The sequence below is a fragment of the Rhinolophus sinicus genome, chromosome 16, assembly GCF_057876585.1.
Source record: "Rhinolophus sinicus isolate RSI-liver-muscle chromosome 16, RSI-T2T, whole genome shotgun sequence".
Lineage (NCBI taxonomy): Eukaryota > Metazoa > Chordata > Mammalia > Chiroptera > Rhinolophidae > Rhinolophus > Rhinolophus sinicus.
This window is the reverse complement of record NC_142516.1, coordinates 178,004,618-178,029,718: the sequence shown is the minus strand read 5'-3', so window position 1 is coordinate 178,029,718 and position 25,101 is coordinate 178,004,618. Positions and strand designations below refer to the sequence as shown.

Here is a 25,101-nt window from a genome sequence, read left to right as displayed (position 1 = left end):
GTTATATAAACAGTAAACACTTAGGAAAATTTGAACAGATTTCAAATAGAGATTATTTTTATGAAAAGGATAAGATTTAAATCAAGCAAATGTAGGAACAAAGAGCTCATCCAACATTCACAAATGCTGGACATGGTACTAGATACCAAGCTTCCTTCCCCTTTCCAGGACCCAGCGTGATTATCTGACTCTCAGTCTTTTGGGCTTGTTGGTAATTGAGAAGAGCACTTCTCAGCTAGTTGCATCTGTGTCCTTTCTACTTTCAAACTTGCAAGCTTATCACTTTGTTGTATGACTTCTTGAAGGCAGTAAGAAGTAACCAACACTTTCCATCATCCTGACATTGTCATTCCAAGTTCTCTAAGGCATGGGCCTCATTAGTTAGTGGTCTCAGTTATAAGACAATAGGTTTAGCTGCACAATGAGGAGAGCCAGCTTTCTGTGAGGGGATGAGGAGACTCACTACTCTACACCCTTGCTTTTCTAAACAAGTTTTGCATTTCAGGTTCTGTCACTTGTGTCACCCTGGCACCAATTCCAAAACGAGTTTGCTTTAAGTTGTAGGCCACAAAAGTCCAATTAAGCGGAAAAGGAATTTTTTGGCTCACGTAGCTGGAAAGTCTTTCTTTGTCTCTGAATTCTGCCTTTTTTGTGTGTTGACAGACTGTCTTCATGTGGTAGAAAAGATTTCCCAGGTAGCTCCAGGCATAGCATCAGGCCAACATATAAGGCGGCATAATGACATATAAAGATATGCAGGTAAAAAGACATGTCTCAATTTTGCAAGCACATTTTCTGGGAAATTGTGAATACCTTTCCTCACATGACTGATTCCCCAAGTTCCTCTGAGTCCCACTGGGGATGTTGGCTTTGGTGTGTGTGGAGTAGCTGAATTAGAAGCTCAAAGAGACTGGGAGAAAAAAGAATTACAGCTATTAGTGTCAAATCTCCATTCATAACACAGAATAAAATGTAATGAAAACTATTTCTCAGGAGCATGCAAATGGTCCTTATATCTAGGAGACAGATAGAAAAAGACTTTCCATCTCCTTATGTCTGTATTTGCCCCCTTCTTAGTCAGGAAGCACAGGACATCTTAATTGATTTCATTAGGATTGTATGTAAAGAGAAAGGCATAGTTCCCACTAGTTCCCAGGGTTCAAATACCAAAAAAAGGGGAGAATTGGACAAGGCACTGAAGCAGAGAAATACAACTGATTCTACCACTAACTTAACTCACAGTTCTTGTATTTACTAGTTGTGTGTCCTGGGGCAAGTTATACAATCTCTTATATTTTAATTTCTTCTTGAGAAATGGGGAAATAGTAATAGCACCTACGTAAGTTACAGGGTTGTTGAGAAGATGAAATTAGATAATGCATCTAAAGTGCTAAGCACAGTGATTGACACCTAGGCTTCCATATAACAGTAGTTCTTGCCACTGCCACCTTTACCACCACTGTCACCACCACCATTCTCATAACCACCATCATCATCAGCAGCAGCAGTGGCAACGGCAGCAGCAACGGCATCCCCCACTGGCCGTCTCCATCCCCACGACCCCACTCCCCCACTCCAGGTCCCCAACCCTCCACTGACTCTGCAGAGCATTATCGGTGCATCCTCCATATTGCAGTCAGTGACCTTTCGCAATGCAGACTTGATCCCATTGCATCCTCACTTAAAATAATGCATTGACTCTTCTCATTGGCTTAATCAAATTCAGACTAGACTGTATATACTGTTTTATGGGATCCATTACTCTATTTCCTGTGGATTTTGGAAGGGTAGCAGTTGGCTAACAGTACTGCATAATTTCAAATTTTGCATAATATTCAGGTGTAAATGATATATTTGGATGTTAGCAGATAAAATAGTGATAGTTGATGGGTAATTCACATGAAGTTGCAGGCTTTTGATAGTTATTTAAAGGTGTCTTTTTTGTTTTTGTTTTATTTTCTTTTAATCAACTTTCAAGTCAGTTTAAATAGTTTGCAGGGACTGCAGGAGGGAAATGTGATGTAATGGTAATAGCTTAATTGGAAAGGCAGGAAACTGGTCAGTGAGAGAGAGTATGTGTGTGTTAGGCGAGATGTTCTTGTGACGGGTTTCCTCAAGAAAGGATCGTCCATGTACTGACTATGGTGGGTACTTATGTCTAATTGCAGCCCATTTCCCTGTGCAGCTGATTGATTGACGTGATTGACGTTGATGGTGGAGTGCCTGTTTGTAGGCCAGGGATTAATGTTTGCTGAGTGAGTAGCCATAAGCTGTAGCATGGCAGACAGAATGTATAGTATCTACACACTACTTGTCACTTTCTCTCTGTTCCTACCCATCTCTATGACCTTCCCCATCCTTGATTTAATTTTTTTCTTATAAGATTGATTTCCTTCCTATTATTCCATTATTTGTAAAGTGCAAATTTTCCTCAAATTTCTAGGTAGTGCTTTAAGCTTGACTTGAATTAATTGTTCCCAATTCTGTGTTGTGGATTTGTTACCTCAACAGTGAACAGTCTGTGCCAGTGCTGCCTAGTGTCTGGTCACGGGCATGACAGATAAGTACTCAAATTGAGGGAGTAGCAATACTCCCTCTTAACGATTTGACGGGCCTCAACATTTGTTACTGCTGCGTTTTATGAAGGAACAGTCAACAGCTGATGGGAAATTAAAATCAGAAAGCACAAGTACAACAGACATCCTGGTCCTTTGCTAGTTAGTTTGAAATTCTCTGCTCTGTGTTGTTAGGACATTGGCGTCCCTAGATTTACAACATTCTGCCAACACAGCACCTGACACTTTACTTTTGCCAGGGCAGCGAAGGCAGGTAGTTTAAAGGTGTTAGACAAAACACCAGGTGGGAAGTGAAAATACACCACGTGCTGCACATGTAATGTCCTAATTATGAATGTAAATTTAATAGTGATTTGAATTTGCTAATTAGTTATATATAGAAAATTATGTGGATTTAGGGATAACTTGAGTGAAAAATTTTAAAGGTAATATATAAAAAGTCAGTTAAAATTAGGTTATATATTTGAAATATACTTTTTAAAGCATGTCTTAGAACAAAGGGCATTTTAAAGATAAAAACTGATAACACAGTTAATTAACTTTTGGTCAAGTACTATAGAAGTGTATTTTTTCCTGTTGCGTAGGTGTTACCTGACAGATTTGGAAAAAATTAAAAATACAGGTGACGAAAGAAAAGGAAACAGCCTATAATCACATCATCATATTCTGTTTTTATTCCGATTTATGAGATCATATTTACATAACCTGCTTTTTGTCCTAACAATGTAATATTGTTAGAACAATATTATAACAATATAATATAACAATATAATACAATATAATATATAATATATAATTACATTTCTGTGTAATTATATATTTCCCTCATCATAATTTGTAATGGCTGAATAGTAATCGATTATCATTCCATTTATGTTGTGATTTGAAAGTTGTTTCCAAATTTTGCTATAACAACAAAGTTCAAAATAGTTTTTTAGTTAAATTATTTACATATTGATGGTTATTTTTTGAGGTAAACGTATGGAAGTTAAATTACTTGACATACATATTTTTAAGATTTGTTAACCATGCTATCAGTTGTGATGTATTCTTAATTTTCCTTACTTATTTTATATATATATGACACATATATATAAATATATATATATGTGTCATATATATATGTATATATATCCTCAATTAATGATCCATTCATTTAAACATTTATTGACCATAAAATAAAATAATAGGTGCCATTTATTGAGCATCTGCTATATGCCAGGAACCTGTGCTAGGTGCTTTGCATGCTATTAATTCATTTAATCAGCTGCACATAGAAAATATATGTTGTTATTTCCATTTGACAGATAAGTAAATAGGTTTGATGTGATAAAACATCTTACCAATAAGAAGTAAAGGACTGAGATTTGGATCCTTAACTGACTGATTCCCAACTCAGATCAAGTACTATAGAAGTGTATTTTTTCCTGTTGCGTTTCTACGCACCTGTTAGGGTTTTGTTTTGTTTTTTGTTTTTTTGTTTTTTTTGGTGGGGGAGAGTGGAGGGAAGAGCAATAAACAGTTTAATTTTAAGATATGCGAAGTTTTAGAAATCATGAGAGGTATCAAGCAGGCATTTGAAGAACAGGTAGAAACGTGGGAGTCAGCCAAAGACCCGGAGATGGCAACTGCCAAAAAAGTAGGAAGAGTATGAGAGAAAGCTGAGGGATAAGCATGGAAAGTGTGCATTTGGTTTACATAACACCAGCAGTATGCTGGTGAATGTTTGACAACTCGTTCTGGGAGAAGGGGGCGGGCAGGGGAGGGATACCCTGAGTTTTAGCTTTTGCTGATGTCTGTGGTATCACTGTTCCCACTATGGCTGATTTCCAGCTATCAACAGTTTAACATCCAGCTTGCAGATTTTCTGAAACCGTAATAGGTCTCGTACGAAGTTCCAGCTGACTCCAGCACACCACTGATACAAGACCTTGACAAAAACAGTGTCAGTGAAGTGGGGTGGGGGTGGGGGGGTTAGAAGACAAGCTGAAGGATATCCAGTAGCTAAATGTTTCATGGACATTACAATGATTTTGAAGAGAGTGGTCAGAAAGCACATATTTAATATAGCATGAAAAAGTTATGCTATAGGCTTGGGCTGACGGGTGACGTCTCTTCCTGCCGATCACATCATAGTCTTAAAATGTTGCATTTTATTTTTATAATATAGACAGGGCATCATTTCATAACCACATGTATTTATGTGTACCTGATAGGAATGCGACATAGTCACTGATTTTAAGCTTTGTAATCTAAGTCAGAATGCCTACAGAATAAATTTATAGAGGACGTAATTTTTTATAAAGGGAATGAAGTATATAAATTTTGAGTTGACAGGCAAAATTTTATAGCCAAAGAGTTTTGTGACCATTAAAGAATGTATATAATATCTAACGGCATTGTACACAAAAAGCCCTGATTTGTAGTTGACAAAATTAATAGAGAATTTTGAGTTGAAAGAAATTATGGATAAACTGGCTTTATACAGACATAGGAATATTAAAAAGTGTTACGCTTCTGCTATAATGGGAATTCTTGTGTTAATCGGTTAATACCATCTTTTTGTAACAAATATTTTACCGATTTGTTTTTGTTTTGCTTTACTTGTTGAATGATTACTCAGCAGTAATTTTAGCTGTTCTACTTGAATTAACTTCTATTATACATTAGTAGATGACCTCTTGTACCATGGTACATTTAAAAAATAGTATGTTAGCCCAGAAATGGACATTCCTTTGGCTTTTCTTTTTTAAAGTTCTCTTTATTTTCATTTTTCTACCCCAAGTAGAGTGGCTTCACATTTCACTTCATGTTTTGGCTTCAAATTGTTAAGAGTTCTCAGTTTTGTTTTGCTGTAGGTTTGTGTGAAATGTGCAGGAATATGTGTTGCAAAGATAATGTTGAGTCTAAAATGATCATACTCACGATCCTGAAAAATACTAATCAGCTTGGAAGAAAAGATCACACAAGCTAAGTTTAATTTTTTGCACTCAACGAATGCTTCCCGTCTGACAGTTTCAGTAGTCCTGGCACGTCATCCTTTCAGTTCTTACAAGTTTGATAGTAAGTTACAGTTTTGTATGTTTAGTTCATTTTTTTCCAGTATATTTCCTTCAATAAATATTAATATTTGAGTTAAAGCGAAAACAACATAAAGTTATTGTTTCTAAATGGTTTTTGACCCACAAGTTTAGTGCCTTATATAAATGCCCACTTTATCAATGCGGGCGCTTTACTTGACTTACTTACCTGAGGCCAAGGTACTATTGAACTGAAGGCATTAGTGGTAGTGGGTAGTGTGGGAGTGATGGGAAGACGGTAGTGCTACATTTGGTTAAGCAGTTGTGTTATTTTATGTCTAGGATATACTGGGAAGATGAAAATAATGCAATCTGACGGGTGTTTTCTCAGAAACACAGAAGTGTGACTGGCAGTGTTTACATATGATTGTTGGTTGGAAGGAAAGAAAGGAGTGGTCCTTTATAGTTTAGGATCTCAGAGGATTAGGAGTTAGAGTCTAATGACTCGTTTAAGATGTAGCAATTAAAAGGAACATGACAGGCTCCACAAAGTAATGTCGCCGGGCCCTGTATCCTCATTTCCTGTTTGAATTCTCCTTAATTGAAGGAAGAAGGCATCGTACCCATAGAGATGTGACACAGCTAATATTTTTCCTCTTGAAGTTGTTAGGGAAACACAGAGAATAAGGATTATAGGAGATTTTGCTACCAAGATAATATGAGGAGACAGTAATTACAAATGAGCTTTATTTTCTTTTAATTGTTTTTGTCTTCACAAAAGCAGTGCACGTTCACTCTGGGAAATAGTGAATGGTTATTTATTCTGTCCACAGTATTAACCTGGAGCTTTCCATGTGCCAGGAACTGTGTTAGCAACAAAACACTGTTCAGAGATCCTACAGTCTAGCAAGGGAAAGCGATCCAGGCAGTTCTGTTTGTGCTACTGTTGTGTACATTGTGTGTTACCATGGCACCGAGGAAGCGTGCCTGACTCAGTCTCTATGGGGATGGGGAAGAAGGACCTCCCAGAAACAGTGAAATCTAAGCTGAGGCCTGAGGGGAAGCTAAGGGGAAGACACCTGGGTCGTATTCCGGCACTGTGCAGGCTTGGATGCACATGGGGTCGCGATACACTGAAGATGCTCAGAACAACACTCACCTTTCCACCAAGAAGAAAAGCTTGGTTTTAGAGTGACTGTCGGTACTGATGGAAAAAAAGGTGAAAGCATGGCTAGAAAAGCCCTCTGAAGAGAACTTTACAGAACTTGAGTTTAATGTTTTTAGAGGTGAAAGAGACGTTGAAATGAATCCAGTGCAATATTTTAGGTATGAAATTTGTGGTGTAACCATATTCCTGTAATTTATTTATAAAGAAGGAAAAGGAAGAAAATCAGCTAAGTTAAACAGATGCATTCTCTTTAACCAATCGATTTGTACAAGTAATACAGTTTTTACCCCTGGCAGATTTTTTGTTAATGGTGATCCTAACGTGCGTTCCGGAAGCAAATGCTGCCGCTAACTCCCAGTTCCGAATGATTTGATGGCAGTAGTATAATGGCAGCTTTGTTGAGGAGGGCGGTATGGCAGAATGCTTAATACCTGCCTCCCGACTCCGTGATCCCAGCTAGGTGTGTAACCTTGGTCAAGCTTCTTCAGCTTCCTGACATGTAAAGCGGGAATGTTATAGTTGTACCTTGAGAGAAGCTCACTGGGTCTTCTAACTGTAAGAAATTTTACATACTCACTGAACTAAACTTTTTTGGGTGGCATTTGTAAGGACCAGTTTGGACTTCGCACGCCTATTGAGGGTGCCTGGGAGAGTGACTGGGCAGTTGTATCGTTATGTCTCTCAGTTTCTTAGCATTCTCACGATTTCTACGTTTATAGCAGCAATGATCTTATCATGCTTTAGGCCCTCTAGTTTTTTTTCATTGACTTTTCTCTCAATGTTCTAGTAAGGTGATTGGGGACACTGCAAGATTAATTCTCTAAATATTGAATATAATATATATGTTCATTTGTGAGCCTAGTCTTAAGTTTAATGTGTATCATAGTTATGAAAGAATTTAATGAGAACAGGAAAACAACTTTATATCTTTGAGTAACTAATGAAGGAAAAAGTGCCATGTCCGATTATAACTAATGTTAATTCTTGTGTCCATATTTTTCTGGGATTTGGTGTATATTTTTGATTTATAATGGACATCAATTTGGGGGTATTGGTATGTACAACCTTTTTCTCTCTGAAATTAATAATTACTGGTGATTACATTTTTATTTAGAATTTTACCTGCAAAGGTTTTTTGGTAGCATATTGCCTTCATGAAACAAGTTTCTAGCCCAGGACTTTGGTAGGTGCTATTCTTTCTTGGACTACTCTTCCCTGCCGTCATTGCATTTCTTCTCATTCTTTAGGGCTCAACTGAAGCACCACTTCTTCAGAGAACTTTTTTGCCTAAATTAATGTACCCCTGCTACTCCCAGTTTTATCATGACAGTTTATATATTTCCTTCTCAGGCCTTATCACAGTTCTAAGCTGTGTTATTTGTTTCCTTATTTGTTTGTTATCTGACTCTTCCCATTATACCTAAAGTACCACCAGATAGAGAGGTGATGGTTCTTACCTACCGCTTCATATGTAATGACCAGTGTTGTTCCTATCTGCAGCTGGTGTTCAGTAACTATAGTGTAGAGTAACTGAATGAAGGAATGAGGAAATAGCATTATCCCAATTTTACAAGGCCACACAGCTGCTCAGTTGTAGGACTGGATTTCGGTCCAATGGTCAGTCTCATTCTAAAGACCCTGTATGGATGCATGAGAAAAACAATTTCACAAATATTTTCAAATTGAATCTTCACCATAATCCTGTGATAAGTATCATTATCCACACATTACAGATGAGGAAACTGGGGCTCTTTGTGACTGTCAAAGATGCATCACTGGGAAGTGGGAGAATGAATTTATTTGGTCTTGAACTCAGTGTTTGTATGTTGTGCAATGTTTTTGTAATCATTTGAACTCAGTCTAAGTCTGCCCTAATGTGATTTGATGTAAATCTTTCTTACAGCAAGCAAAATGGAAGAGCACATCTTCTATCTCAGTGTTGTACCCTTAGCTGAGTTCATGTGACAAAGCTCAGCAGGTAGTAATTTTGAACTTGGAAGCTTCTTCCATTCCCATTGTTTTTAGTAATTATATCTCTCTTTCAGCAAACATTTGCTGAGTATTATCTATTTTCCTGATTCTATTGTGGGTAGGCACTGGAGAAAACAATGCTGTGTGAGGCTTAGACCGACCCCATCCTCAATTTGCTTAAAATGTAATAATATTTAAAGTACCCTCCTTTACAAAAAAACATGCAATATTGAAATGAATGAGATCTATTCATTGACTTGGAAACATGTCCATGGTGTACAGTTCATTTAGAAAGTATATCGCAGTTTCTGAGATGTGCATGAGTGCATTTTTTATAAATAAATAAATTGTACAGAAATGCATCTGTGTGAATTATATAAAAAGGAAGAATAACTTCTGAAAACGTTCGTAGTGAGTATTCCTAGAAGTAGGTTTGGAAAGGCAGAAAGTAGAACTTTCATTCTGTACATTTTTCTAATGATAAGATTAAAAGTGATTTTTACTTTTTAAAATATATCTTATCATTTTTTAATATAGAAACATTTAGAGGGTGTATAGAAGAAATTTTACCTGGAGAATGTTTATAACAGATTTTAAGTGAAAAACAGTATTAGAGTATGATTTTGATTTTCTAATATATATAAATTTTTTCTACAATGAGACTTTGATAATTTGTCAATAAACAAGTTTTTACTAAAGCATTCCTTCTTCCCTGTTTTCAACAAGAAAAAAAGAAACAAACAGAAAAACTAAAGCAAGGTAAGACTCCTAACTAAAGGTGGGGGTTGGTGACGGTGAAGATGTGTAAATAGGGAAGCACCTTATCATCCAAGTGTTGGTTCTTTTCCTGATGTAATTAATTTTGTTTATTTGTATAATTCTAATTCTAAGAATCATGGTAATAACAGTGACAGATACATTTACTGAGCACTTCTTAAAGCCAGGTCCTGTTCTAACTATTTTACAGGGGTGTACTTAATCTTCTGAGGTAGGCCCTATTGTTTTCCCTATTTTTAAGATGAGACACCTTGCTTAAGGTTAAGTAACTAAGTGGCTGTCATATCCCTACGCTGTCCCTCTCCAGAACCTGTTCCCTACGCACTATGTATGCTATCTCTGAGCATCAGTTGTGAGCTTCTAAAGACCACTCCAACTGTTAATAGGGGTTTTAGTTTTTTCTGCATGAAAGAAAAAGAGATTATTAATTTTAGGTCAGGATTCTGACAGTCCTAGTACGCAACTTAATTTTTCAACCCATTAGGGATTGTGAAAGAGCTTTTGTGATTTCTGCATCTCAGAAATGAACAGATGTAGGTGATAAAATTGTAGCTAACATGTTGTTGGTTGCATTCTGTTTTGTTTCTCTGGGTAGGCGGCTTGGCGTGGTGGAAAAATCATGGGCTTTGGCTTCAGTTAGATTTGAGTTTAAATTCTGGCTTTGCCATTTTCTAGCTGCTGGCTTTGCTTTGTTTCTTCACTTATTAAATAAAGATGGTAATATGGCCCTTCAGGGTGGTTGTGAGAATAACATGAACTAATGTAGGTAAAAATCTTTAAAGTGAAGTCAGGCACATAGTAAAATCTTAATAAATATTAAGTTACTTCTTCAGGTAGATGTCTCAAGATAAAATGAAGAAACAAAATGTCCTTTTCTTCTATTATAAAATGGGGTTATAACTGCAACTGGAGAATTAATATTCTGCAAAGAAGTATTAATATTTTCAGATGCCTGATTAATTCAAGTACATTTTTATATGCAAACCCAAATAATTTGTGACAATTAATAAATTCATTCTTAATGATTCTTGTATTTCTAATCGTAGTGATGTAAAATATTGTAGTCAATTATCTCGTAAACATACATTTTGAAATTCATGATCTGCTGTCATTAGGAACATTTTATCACAAGTCAAACTAAACTCAGGCCGCATTCTTTGATTGGTTTTTCATATGAGCTTTCATTACTTTGATCTTTTAGATGTTTTCACAGTTCTAGTAATTTTGTGATGAATTTTTTTTAATCATTTTTTCTGATCTTGCTTTTTTATCCCCCTATTTAATATTAAATGTTACCAATTTCTATTTACAGTTTTATTTCATCTTTTCCCTTCAGGTCATTGAAAAAAATGGATGCATTTTCTTTTGTTGTTTATGCAGAAAAATATCTCAGTATATTTTTTATTAGAGTGATTGTAGACCTGGCCTGTGGTACTGATTAGTCTTTTGGGTGGTTTGGAATCACCATGCCCTCTCAAGAAGGGTAGCAGAGAGCAACTAGATTATGACTAGAGGTCTGAGGAAGGCTTTCTTTTTGATTTGGGATCCTAATTTACTTAAAATCATCTTTTCTACAGTTTAGTAATTGACCATATTCTGTTATTTTTTAATAGATTAGTTCAGTTCCACTACCAAAGACATATGGTACTGGGTTTAAGGAAACCTGAAAATGATGAAACATTTAAGTACTTTCCTTTCTTGGGTTATTGTTATTTTATTTTGAAATCAAATAGATATATATGAAAACTATGTTTTTTTAATAAAATACAATTTTATCCTCTTCCTCACTGAGTTTATTTTTTAATGAAATTCTTATTTAAAAAAAAAAAAAAACATTTTCTTTATAGATTCTTCTCTCACTATGTTATCCCAGCACAATAATGGAAAGGAAGTATGTTCATTATTAGTAAAATTGTTTTATTCTGTAATCTAACATATAATTGTCAATTAAATCAATTAGGAAATCATTACTTTTTCTTTTAGAAGAACTGTAATCAAATTCTCCCACACCTTCCAAGCCTGGCTGCAGCCCCATTCTGTATACATGGTTATCCAGACCACCATCTGTCATCCAGGAGACTTATTCTTGTGATGACCTAATATATTTGTACTTTCTGACTATCATAGACATCAGAGGTCCTAATGGGAATAATAAGACAAAGTGATCCCTAAACACTGCAAATCTAAAATGCTGACTTCTCATATATCTATTCAAATTTAATTGATAGCAAATAAAATACTTTCATATTTGACTTACTTTGGAAACTGAAAAATGTCTTCAATTTACTATACAAGGGACTTCACCTCTCTCTCGTACATAAACTTCATAACATCTATACCTTAAGACTACTGTGGGGACTCTGATAACGTATATAAAGTGCAAATGTGGGATACCTGTTACATTGCAGATAGTCAGCAAGAGGCAACTGCTGGTTTTATTCTCTAATAATGACTGGAACAAATGCCACGCATATATGCTTTCTGCTAAAAATGCTCATTTGTGTACTGCTTATATTCACTACTATTCTTGCGTCCCTAAATCTTTTCTCCTGGATAATAAATAATGTGAGTAGAAACTAAAGGTGACCATTTTTCTTCTCTCTAAAGAAAAAATGAATGTTGACTGCCGTTGTTAAAAACAACGTATCTGTGTTATATTTATAAAGCAGATCTTGGGAAACAGTGATTTTTTTTTTTTAAAAATGGCTCTGTAAATGGTCTTGGCTAGTGTTTGCTATCTTGCGTATTTGAAAAATCTTTATTCTTTGTCACCATTAATGGGTGGTTCGGCAGGATATAAAATTGTACTCAGAGAATAATTTTCCTTTATTTTGAAAGACATTTAAAGCCTGCTAGATTGGCTTCTAGCTTCCAGTAGTTCTGTTGAGAAGTTTTTTTGCCATTTTGAGTCTTGATCTTTAGTCTGTGACTTGTTTTGTCACTTGGACATTTTTAAAGGTCTTCTCTTTATCCCTGTTGATCTAAACGTTTTATGTGGTACCCTTCTGCCTCCAGTGGGTGTTTGGACATGTATGGAGACAATTTGGGGGTCTTGGTGACTAGGAATGCTGGGAGAGGTTGCTTTGGCACTTAGTGCCTGGATGTCAGACAAGTTAATTTCCTTGTAATGCAGGAAACAGTTTCTCCCAAAATGTCAATAGTGTCCATGTTGACAAGTATGGGGAAATATAAGAATAATTCTGACCTGCATATTGATTGTGAGGTATGACAAGAGAAATAAGACGTGTATACCAAAAACCAATGAATATGTTTGGAAATAATGTTACAGATGTGCTATGTGAAACAGTGGCAGAAAAGTGTAAATGACATGGTACAAATTGAAATAGAATAAAAATCATTATGTGAAATACAGCCATTAAATTATCTACGAGTATATATTTGCCATGTTACTGCTTTGGTTTCTAGTTGGAAGTTATCTGCACTATTGTGCTGAATCATAGTTTTGACCCCTTTTTTCTGTATTCCCAAGTTGTACCTGCTTTTAATTACTTTTATAGGTCAAGGAAAGTATTAACTCTTTTCTATAGTAGGATATCTTTTTGTAATCCAAACACTTAGCAATTCCAGATCCAGAAAGATTTGAGAAATAACATTTTTGCAAAGGGTAGAACTTGCCTGGCGACAGTCGCTATCCTTCTCTAAATTTGAGTGGAATTCAGAAAGGAGTTGAGCAAGGGTTGTACTTGTGCCATTTCACAGCAGCTTCTGACTTAGCACTTTGCAGTTCTGTTTCATTAATGTCCTGCTGAATGAATTACCAGAATTGCATATGCAGATAGCTGTATTATAAGAATACAAACATTCAGTGATAAAGACAAATTGCTTTTAAATTATCCGCCATTTTTTCATGGTTCATATCATTGCTTTACTTAACTAGTGTGGCTAACTGAGGAAAATGTACATTATTAGAAAACAGGACTCCAGGAAGCAGAGAGGGATGAAGGTAATGAGGTGGGGAGATAGTGAAAATAGTAGTTTGACAATTTTGCAGTAATCGTATCATTTTTAGGGATTTTAAGATAAGGATTAATGCAGAGTCATCATTTTAACATGCATCCAATATACTTCTGCTTTTCAGAACCTAAATCACAGCCACAGCAGCTCCATCAGGGACAACACAGGTTGTCGAACACTGAGCAAAATGGAATCAAAGAGAATAATCAGCCAAGATACCTTCCTCGAAATGACACCAGACAGCCAAGAAGTGAAAAGCCTCCTCGTTTTCAAAGAGACACCCAAAATTCAAAGTCAGTTTTAGAAGGCAGTGGATTACCTAGAAATAGAGGTTCTGAAAGACCGAGCACTTCTTCAGGATCTGAGGTTTGGACTGAAGAGAGAATAAGGTGTGACAGACCGTATTCTAGATACGACAGAACTAAAGACACCTCATATCCTTTAAGCTCTCAGCACAATGATGGTGCTTTTAAAAAAAGGGATAATTCTATGCAAAGCAGATCAGGAAGAGGTCCCTCCTATGCAGAGGCAAAAGAAAATCCACTTCCTCAAGAATCCATAGATTATAATACTCAAAAACGTGGGAGAAGAGAAAACCAAACAGCAAATCCTGATCACTTTTATGACAGGAAACCACGAACAATAAATAATGAAGCTTTCGGTGGTATAAGGATTGAAAAACATTTTAATGTAAATACCGATTACAGGAATCCTGTCCGAACTAACAGTTTCATTGGCATTCCAAATGGAGAGGCCGAGATGCCACTGAAGGGGAGGCGAGTGGGACCTATTAAGCCAGCAGGACCCGTCACAGCCACACCCTATGATGACAAAATACTTTACAGTACTGGGCCCAAAAGAAGATCTGGGCCAATTAAACCAGAAAAAGTGCTAGAATCATCTCTTCCTATGGAGTACGGAAAAGTGTGGAAACCTGGCGATGAATGTTTTGCGCTGTATTGGGAAGACAATAAGGTATGCATGCTATAAAGGTATTATATACGAATATCACTAAATGTAACAGTGAGACTGTAGTGAGACTATAGAAAGCCATTGCTTTGGGACTGTGAGTTTTGTTCTACATTTATACATTTAAAGTCTTTGAACAGATTTATAGATATATAATTTATAAAGGAGGAAAAACAAAGTACTACTGTTTTTTTATGGGTGCTTGGAGAGAATCAGTCCCATGCGATGTGTTGAGATTAGGTTTGATTTTAGCTTGTATATCAGAATAGTATTATAAAAGTGATTAAGTGAAGTTGGTAAGTTAATTCACCTATTAACAACCAAACTATTAATGTTTGCTTTTCTTTCTAGTAAGGTTGTACTGGTTCGCTGACGATTTCAAAGAACTGGAGTTCAGGCCAGGGAATGTGGATGGATCTTGTAAAAGGTTGCTGTAGGGCCTGGGATCAGGAACCAGGCCCCACTGTGTTCAGTGAACGATGGGTCGTGAGCAGAGTGTTAGGTGCTACCTGATGGTACCAGCAGGGAGAGGTTCAGGATGGTATAAGTAGGTGGCATACTCTTAAGTTCTTGGTATACGTGTGAGATAATACCTTGTCTAGAAGCATCATCTCTATTGTCAAGTTTTTATTCAAAGCTGAAAGGAGGGGAGGAGGTAGCCCTAGCCATGTCTTTTCTTTTTTTCCAGAAAAGCAAAAGCCTTTCCAGAAATACCGACAAACAATCTCATTAGTTGGAACGATTTTACATGGCTACTTCTTGGCGATTAGGGAGCTTGGAAAGCAAGTATAGGTGTTCTTTACTATTCAGACTCTTATTCTTGCAACTCAGACCACTCACTTTCCAAAATACAAGATTTGATTTGGGCAGTGGGGGGTTACTTATGTTTAGCTGTTTCTCCCTCATGGTAGAGACAAGAAAGTGTAAAGTAGTTGGAAATTCAGTGTAAGTCTGTAGAGTTAAGGATGTATTTTAGAGTAGACCTTGTGTCAGATGCTTCTGTGAAAGGCTGATTAAGATGAAGATGGGAAAATATTTTGTCATATTGGACAGCGTGGGGTGGTTGGTGACCTTGAAGAACACAGGAAGTAAGTGACTGGAGTTCAAGTCTTACAAGGTTTGAAAGGCGTGGTAAACGACTCAAGCTTTCTGTTAAAATCCCACAGGGATTGTGCCCTAGCAGTAAGTACAAGACTACTGCAAACAAGCTCTTACAAAGTCTAAAACCAACCATTTGCAGGATCAAGGATGTCTGCTTGTACTCGGTCTGCCCGCCAAAAGAAAACCTAGTGCTCTTTTTGGGAAAAAATAACATGTTCTAGAACCTCTTCAATTTTTTATCTGTAATGTCTGGCATCCTATAAAATTATGAGACATGGTTAAAAATATACAGAGGGTGCCCAAAAATATGTATACACATTTTAATAAAGGAAAACTGTATTAAAATTGTAATACTCAATATATACCAATAGCAAAAGATGAATACAAGTCACGTTTGACTTGTGCAATTAGAAGAGGTGCTCAAAGTGGTTACCATCAGCATCCAGATACTTCTGATTATGGCGAACTACTGCTTGAGCAACGGTGACCCACGTGTCCACTTATGTACATTTTTTGCCCCCCCCCCCAGTATATGTATATATAGAGAGAGCGAGAGAGTGAACGTGAATGACCAGAAACAAATAAAGCAACAGAGAATAATAACAGGTCTACAGATATCCAGGTATTAGACTTAGCAGACAAGTTCTTCATCACTTTACTTTTAATTGTAATTATCTCAAAAACACAATAATACTGAATTCATTTGTAGCCTCTACTGAATATATTCAGAGTAATGTCATAAAGCTTCTGAAAGACAGTACCTAATAATTCCCAAAATGTTTTGAGCTTTTACAGTATTCTTAGAATAATTGAATGATATTCTAAGGTGACTACTTTGATTTTAATTGGATATATACTTTTAGTTTAGAGTAAGGGACTGTAGGCTCTGTATAGATTATACCATTCAGCAAATAAGGTAAACAATATTCACACTGTGAAAGAGGTGAAATTAGTTATCTTCTGAAACCACCTAATTTAAGAGGTAGCTTTCAAATGCCTTGTCAAGAATAGGCAGCTTTCCAATCTTGTAGCCAGAGACCAGGGTAAAGATTTAAGAAAAGGCATTGGCTAGAACTATCATTAAGAAATCATAGTCTTAATTGCATTACAATAAGGTTTTAGAGCTAACTAATCAGTATAATCTATGAGGTGTGATCACAAAATACGGTGAATGTTTCAATTAAAAAAATTATTACAGAAAAAGACACATTGCCATTAATCTCCCTCAAAACACTCCCCCTCGCTTCAAACACACTTATCCCATTATTCTTGCCACTTTCTGAAGCAGTTCTGGAAGTCCTCTTTAATGAGTGTCTTTAGTTGCCCTGTCATGGCTGCCACGATGTCCTGAACCATTTTGATTTTGGAAAAGAGCCAGAAGTCACATGGTGACAGATCCGGTGAATAAGGTGGATGAGGACACACCGTAATGTTTTTACTTGACAGAAATTGTCGTATCACAAGTGATGTGTGACATGTAGTGTTGTCATGATGGAGGATGATTTACGGCACACTATAAAACACACCTTCTCTCTACCCTAGCTCATACCCAACTGACTGCACCAAACAAGTTGAAACTTGTCACACGTTGTTAGTAAGGTTCCACGTGCCACTTCACATATTGAAGTCCCTGCCTTTCTGTTGGATGGTACTCGGCACTCACTGTATTTTTTGATCACACCTTGTATCATTTGAAAAATTCCTCGCTATATCTTGCCTTCTCTCAAGCTTTATTTCCATTGAAGGATTTGAGAATTTGGGACAATTCTTCTTCCTCTAGTCTGCCATAACTAGTTCAGCCCTTTCTGCCCTCTCAACTGGAACACTCTAACAACCTCCAAACTGATATCCTTGGCTTAAACCTTATTCCTCTTAAATTTGTCGTTGAAACTGCCACTGCTGTGCCTCTGGACATAGACCATGTCATTCTTCCTAGTTAAAATGTTTGACCTGTAAAATAAATACAGATTCTAACTTGCACGTAGAGAGCCTCTGTCAGTTGGCTCTTACCTTCTTGTCTGCTTTCCTATTGGTTGACCCTTCTTCTTACATCATCCATAATTAATTTTAAACTCTTTGTAACTTCCTGCACTCATCTTGTGGTTTTATGTTCTGTCTGTAACTTTCCCTGAAACACCCTGCTCAGCTTGTTACTTGGCTAAACCCGCTTCATTCAGCCTTTGATGATATATCCCTTGTCATCTGCCCCAGGAACCTCTTCCTGAACCCCTCGGCCTCATTAAGCTCTATCGCTCTACACTTATTACAGTACTTTCCATCAGAAGTCGTTTTTTACATGAGTTGTCTTTATGAAAGTGTCAGTTCTAAAAAGATGTCAAGATTTATTTGTTTTCCTAGGATATATTCTGACTCATTGTTTATTGAACATACTTGAACTGACATGATTATCTGAGAAGCTTACAGTTGAAGCATAGGTCCAGAAATACAACAATTCACAGAACACAGAAGTAGGAGGCTAAAGAAATAAAGGGGGGAAGGGAGAGATGTGAATGTATATCAAGAACTCTAAGACAAGTAAATTCCATCACGGTGTCTCTAAAATTCCTAGCATCCAGACCTGGGAAGAAAACACTATGGATTAACTTAATAACCTTTGTAGTATGAAGTATAATAGTTAATCAGTAAAAACAGATTATTTTCTGGTACATCCAGGGTAACTCATATTTTAGGAGGATCTGGAGAATAAGAATTTCTGTTGCTTTTAGCATTTTCTGATTCTGGTGAGCCTGTTAAGATACTGTTCGAGTAGTCAGTGTTATAATAGAGCATCCAGCTAACCTAGTTTGAAGAAAACACTCCCTAAGAGTACATAGTTCTTCATTTCTATTTCATGTTCACTAAGCAGCATTCAGACCTATGATTTGGGTCCGCAATGGGTTGATCTGTACTGGAGAAGGACTCTAATCAGTTCACCTACGACTCCTAGTTGCCTTAACAGATAAATTTTAAAATGGTAGTTGTTATGTAAATCAGTTCCTCATGAGTCTGTTAATGCACATTAGTTTCCAGAGCCGAGTAAAACTGGGTAAACTGATAAAATGAAAGTGTCTGGTCTTGCAGTGTCTCAAATCCTATAAATCCTGGATATGAGTAATGTGCTTGATTGCTCCTTACCTGACAGCCCCGCTTCAACCCAACTGGCTGTAATGATGGCAGCAATGAGCCCTTTTCTTGGAGATTTATTTTTGTTACATACTTCTATTTTTTAAATAATTGCTTTGTAGTTATATATTCTCATTAGTACGTAAGAATTGTCTTACTAATGTTAGTCAGTGTTTCAATGGCTGATAAGGAAACATTACAGTAGTTCTTTTTATACCCGTTAATTAGCATATGATTAGTCTGTCCTACTGATCCTCTTAGTTTTGTCCTGAAATCTTACTCCTTTTCACTCTATGTCAGAACTCATATGGAGGAGATAATTTATCTTTTTTCAGCCAATTTATGATTATCCAAAGGTAAGTTTTCTTTCTTAAAAATATCATTCTCAAAAATTATTTTCTTTAGACTATTGCATATTTGAAAGTTGCTAAGAGAGTAAATCTTAAAAGTTCTCATCACAAGAAAGAAATTCTATAACTGTGGTGATGGATGTTAACTAAACTTATTGTGGTAATCATTCCACACATATATATGCTATTATCAAATCACTATGCTGTACACCTACAACTAATACAATGTTGTATGTCAATTATATCTCAAAAATTAATTAATTTAAAAAATGGCATGAGTTTTCAAAAAATAATTACACATTCTAACACTCTGATTATTTACGTTTCCATCAAATATTTCCCCTTGTAGACAATGTTGATCGTCACATTTAAAACTCCTTTTTGTCTCCCCAGTTTTACCGAGCAGAAGTTGAAGCTCTCCATTCTTCAGGTATGACAGCAGTTGTTAAATTCATTGATTATGGAAACTATGAAGAGGTGCTACTAAGCAACATCAGGCCCATTCAAACAGAGGCATGGGTACGTGATCCAAATTCTGTACACAGGCATAAGCTATTCTGAAGAAAATGCATAGCTCCGGAAGATTAGTCACAGTAATACAAAATGTGCCAATGAAAAAGTATTTTAAATTTGCTTAAATCTGGCTACCCCTAAAGTAAGATTTTAGTTTAATAATTCCACTGAACTACAATAAAAGTGAAAGCATTGGAATTATTTTTCTTGTATAATGCTTTGTTATATTATGCTTTGGAAATAGGTGCCCTTATTTATATGTTTGCCAAAAATTTGTATGTGTAAAATGAGCTTTTATGCATATTTTGTTCTTTCCCAGTTTGTTACTTTATATTTGACTAAATTAGGTCCAGCAGTTGTCAAATTTAAATCTCTGTTGGATACATGTATATTCTTTATTATTTTAGTTTCATGTAAAATTAAATTATATATGAATTCAGACTGCATTTACTACACATATATTTATATATGTATAAGTACAGATTAACTATAAACTATATCTGGTTAATAATTATTTGATTAATTTTGCCAGATGTGATATTGAAGCTGTGTGATAATTTTGATGATGTAATTTAGAATGTATTGGCCTCATGGGGTCCATTTTATACAGGACTTAATGTGACTTTATAGAGACTGATTCTCAATTACATTTAGGCAGAAACAGGAGGACAAAGCATATTAGAATTAGTTTAATGATAACATTTTTTTTTTTTAATTTCCTTTCTCCAATTTGTGGGGAGCTGTTAGGAAACTTATTTAGAAGCATAATTTGTTGCTATTTCCCTAAAATATCAAAATATGCTAGAAAATTGTATCATCCAGGCAGTAGCCTTCCTCATTGAAGCATGTGTTGCTTTCCCATGAGCTGCTTTTATTTTAGTTTAATTTTCGTCTTTTTACATTTTTCTGTAATGCCCTCAGTGTCATGTCCCCTGTTCCCTCTCCCCCAAAAGGTAAATAAAACAACAAAATACCTAGTTGCCATAATCATGTTTTGGGCCATGGATCATGATTCTTTACATTTTTATTCTAGAAAAACTTGCTTTCTAGATAATTTATCATTTTATATTTATCGTACTAATGGTTCATTTGTTTGATTAAGAGATCCTTTCTCTCTCATCCTCTAAAGTTTAGCCACCTTTTCCCTAAAAGACTGAAATACCATCAATACCTAATTTATATCTTTCTTTTCTTGGAGAAATATGTTGTGCCCATATTTTTGCCCTTTTGATTTTCATATGATGGCTATTTTCATTCTTTTTTCCATTAATACATCTTAATCTAGTTTTGATGGTGAAAGTAATTATTTATTGAGTCTATATTTCTAGAAGTTGAATCCTGGTTTGCTGTTCATCACGTGCTCCCAAATGTTTTTAATCATTACAGTCAAAGGTTAAAATAGATATTTGCATTTGGTTTACTTTTAAATTTTTAGAGAATTAATGAGAGATTAATTTTCCTCTTTTCTCCCTAAAGAGAAATTTAGTTTTCTTACTTCATTTCTCCTCTACTTCCTTTTTCTGTTCCAGGGTGGCCATAAGTGATGAGCACATTTGTCATTCCTCACTGTAGCTCTTCCATTCAGAGGTGTTGGGTACTGAAGTGATAATTTTCTTTTCACAGTCAGTGACTTTTCCTTTTTCCCCCTTAATAGTCCTCATTGCTTTATCATTGATTTTTAGGTCTATATTAACTTAGCTGGACAATAAATTTATCAAATATCACAGCACATGTAGCGATTCTATTCTGAACCAGAGCAATACTTTTATACTCCTCACTCCTTTGTGAATACTCATCTATGCTTTATTGTGCCTTTTTTTTTTTAAACCTATTTACTTGCCCTGCAGTCAATTTAAAAATCTTTTTTATCAAATGCTTGAAATATTTTTCAGGAAAAAGCAGAATAGAATCACTAAATCTTTTGGAGATTCTGGTATTTCTTTTCTCCTGCTTACAAATAATCTAGTGATTGTAGATGTTTTATGGTTTTGCATAAATTAATATAGCAAATATTTTTGGATCATGAACATCATATTCTTGTTTATCTGCATGAATAATTGACTTAGTTATAGAAGCATTTCCTCCTTCTTGAGATATAGAAGCCACCAGCTTAACATATCTTCACCCATCTCCATTAAAAAAATATACTTATGTGCATCTATTCATAAAAAGCCCTTGAAGAAAAACAGTCTGTGTGGCTGTCAATATATTTAATGTAGAGTTAGTGTAGAGTTCTCTTAGCCTGTAAGAATATTAATATTGGGGTATATGAGCACTTTTTCTTTTTATAACTGGGGAATAGTGAGAAGTTTTGAGTTAATTAAAAGCAAAAAGTTCACTGTATCAGTAAGATGGTAACGCCAATTGGTACATCATACTAGAAAAATTAAAGGGCTGCAAAGCTGTGGTGAAGTCATCAGAAGCCTTAGCACAATTATTCACTCACACTATGGATTGCGTAATTTTTAATTTTTTAACTCTTGCACTACATATGTGCATTATGATTTTTAATTGTGAAATGATATTTTATCTTTTATTAAGGTTTATGTTTGTTATTGGCACAAGGTTTTGAAAAACTTCTTGTTTTCTAAATGCAGCAATGGTCATGTACTGAAGATTTTTTTAATAGTTTGCAGGAAAAACAACCCAAAAAGTCTGTATATGAACCAAATGCCTTTATAGAAATCAGTTGCCTGTATTGTCTCTTAAAGGTGTAAGGATAAAAATCATTAAATAAAAAGCATGAAATATTAAGAGACTCAATGACTAAGTTAATAGTCTCTTGTATGGAAAATGGAAATAAAAATCTAGCTAATAGTTTAAGTGTTAATATTTTTCTCTTGAAGTTTAGGAATTGCTTGCTTTAAATCTTTCTGTAGACCAAATATCTATTTTCTCTTTCTATCTGGATAAACCTTTTCTATTTCTAGAACATACTCAGTGATGATATTTTAGATGGCAAAAATTTATGTTCTGATTATGATTAATTACTTTATTTCCTCTAAAGTGATTTACTAAGCTTTTTGGTAAGTCATTTTTGATTTTTTGTTTTTGTTTTTGTTGTTCTACCTAGATTTCACCTGGTTCTTTCAGCTATCATAAAATATTCTGCCTTAGTTTTAGTGTCTTTATTATACTGATCTCTCTATCACACATAATGTGAGGTTCATAGCTCATTCTTAACTGAATAAATCCTCCAATATTTTTTGCCCTGTCCTTTGAACATTGTAGAATTCTCCTTATTTTATTAAAGTAAATGAAGCATTAGGAGTCTCATTTTATTTATAAAATTATATACAGAAAACTATACTGTGTATTATTTTATATTTCTGACCACTGTGTGAAAAAACATTAAGGGCAAAGAAACCTGCTGTTTGTGTTCCCTGCAGGCCCTTTCCAAATTGGTCCTTTTAATTCTAAAACTAATACCAGAATACCAGTAAAAAGATGCCACAGGCAATTTGGAATTACTGTAAAATACCCTGGCGCTGCTGCTGAGACAAATCTTTTGTGTTTTTAGGGTGTTGTTGCTTCTGAATTGCTTTTCTAAACCTGTAAAAAACACTGTCAGTTCCTGATTTTCCAAGTATATTTATGACCTGAATTCCACCGAGACTTTTATTATGTCCTAAGAAGTGTTTTCAAACATGCTAGTTTCTAAACTTTCTTTTTAAAAGTTCATAGTATTTGCTTTTTGGCATCAGGAAATGACCATTGTTTGACTATTGTGTCAACTAGAAAATTATTGTTATGTAAGTAACAGTTGGTTCTAAGACCTTAACATTACACATCATCTTGACCAGTTATTCTAGAAAGTGACAGATGATGGTTATTGGGTTTTAGATGATTCCCCTCTATCTTAACTGTTTTTCTGTAGAGCATTCATTTATTCTACGAATGTTCATTAGTCGTCTGTTAGGTGCCAAGCACTGTTCAGGGTAGGGGTACATATTTCTATGCAAAACACACAAAATCCCTGCCCACGGCACAAAGTTAGAAGAAAATTGTAGTTCCAGTTATGTGAAACAAACTTAAATATCTCATGACAGTCTTTATTCTAACTTCTTGAAGCTTTAAAACAAAATGCAAGTGGTAAAAATCTTGTTTACTTGAAGTTTTAATTTAAATGATATTTAGGTCTTTATTTTATTCCACTTTAGTTTGAAGATAAAATTAATGTGGAACAAGAAAGTATGACTTAATGAAATAGAAAGTATGACTAAATGAATTTTATCTATTTAAAAAGTTTTTATCTATCTGTTTTATTTTATCTTAATATTTAAAAGTAAAATTTATTTTTAGGAGTTTTGGGTGCTTTTTTATTAATAATTATAACATATATTTCAGTTTTAGCATACTTTAAGGAAAGAACTATCAATCCCAAGTTTTACTTTTGAAGAAACTTAGTACGAAATTGATTTTATACCAACATCTTAGGAAGCACATTTGGAAGTTGCCTTTTCAAGTTCAAATAATGTTCCTAAAAAGCCATGAATTATTCTACCACTAATAAAAATATTAAAAAGAAATACATAAGCCCATCTCCCCCCAGAAAAACCTAACCTATTTAATGAGGAAGGAGATTGAGAGTTATGATAAGGAAATTAATGCATTAAAAGATCCTAAATGTATTAGAACAAGGTCATGTTAATTTTTTTAATGACCTAGTAATAAAATTAAGCTGTATTTAGTTTGTATTTAATATCAAAAAATCATAATAGATATTAAAAAGAGGATAATTGTTATAGAAACCATTAACTTTATAGGAAAGTTGGGACTATACAACAGTGAGATTCTGTCAGTTAGTATCCAGTAAAAAGTACAAGCATATATTTGATCATAGTCTAGAAGGTTTTTCATTCTTGCTGATAAATTCTTAAGTAAATTAGTGGGTATAATTTACCATACTTAAATTTCTGCACTAAAACCATAACTTGATTAAGGTCACTGAAATACATTTTCTTCCACCATCCATATGTTGGGAAACTTCCCTTTCCAAGATGGCCGTACAGGCACTGCTGATTTTGTTTTGTAGTATAAACACAGAGTAAATCAGAATGAAACTGTACAGCTAGTTTAGCGCCATTTAAAAACATAATTTTCAAATCATGGACAGTGGAATTTAGGGGATTTCATGCAATATCTTTAAGCTTTGTTTTAATAAAGTTTGGTTGCATTTGATGTGCTTTATTTATTTTTTCATCTGTTATCCAGACTTTCACAATTCTCACAGACTTTTGTGAATTATACAAAGGGATTTTACTGGAGCTATGAAAGCTGCTGACACAGAGGGAGAAGTGATTCGTTCATAAACACTTGCTGTACACACAGATGTGTCAACTTAAATGCTGTTCATATCTATCTCCTGAAGCCCAAATTCATTTCGTGATAGCACAACCTAAGAGATTATTATCAAAGTCTTCAGATCTAGCTTTGACCTGGCTACATTATTCAATAGAGACATTTTATTTCACCATTTAAGTTAATACTGAGGTAATAATAATATGTTATTTTAAGACCTGCACAAAAGTATTGTTTGAATTTTGATATCTGATAAC

General features: G+C 35.0%; 1 protein-coding gene across 6 annotated transcripts in view; it reads left to right on the top strand.

The window, feature by feature from the left end:
- The window catches only part of TDRD3 (tudor domain containing 3), a 134,199-nt gene that overhangs the window by 81,799 nt on the left and 27,299 nt on the right, over nt 1–25,101 (top strand). For all 6 annotated transcript variants that reach the window (XM_074329352.2, XM_074329351.2, XM_019750792.3 and 3 more), the window contains exons 11-12: nt 13,612–14,462; nt 19,424–19,549. In XM_074329352.2, coding sequence (XP_074185453.2) covers nt 13,612–14,462; nt 19,424–19,549 — 977 coding nt within the window. The remainder of the gene's footprint in view (nt 1–13,611; nt 14,463–19,423; nt 19,550–25,101) is intronic.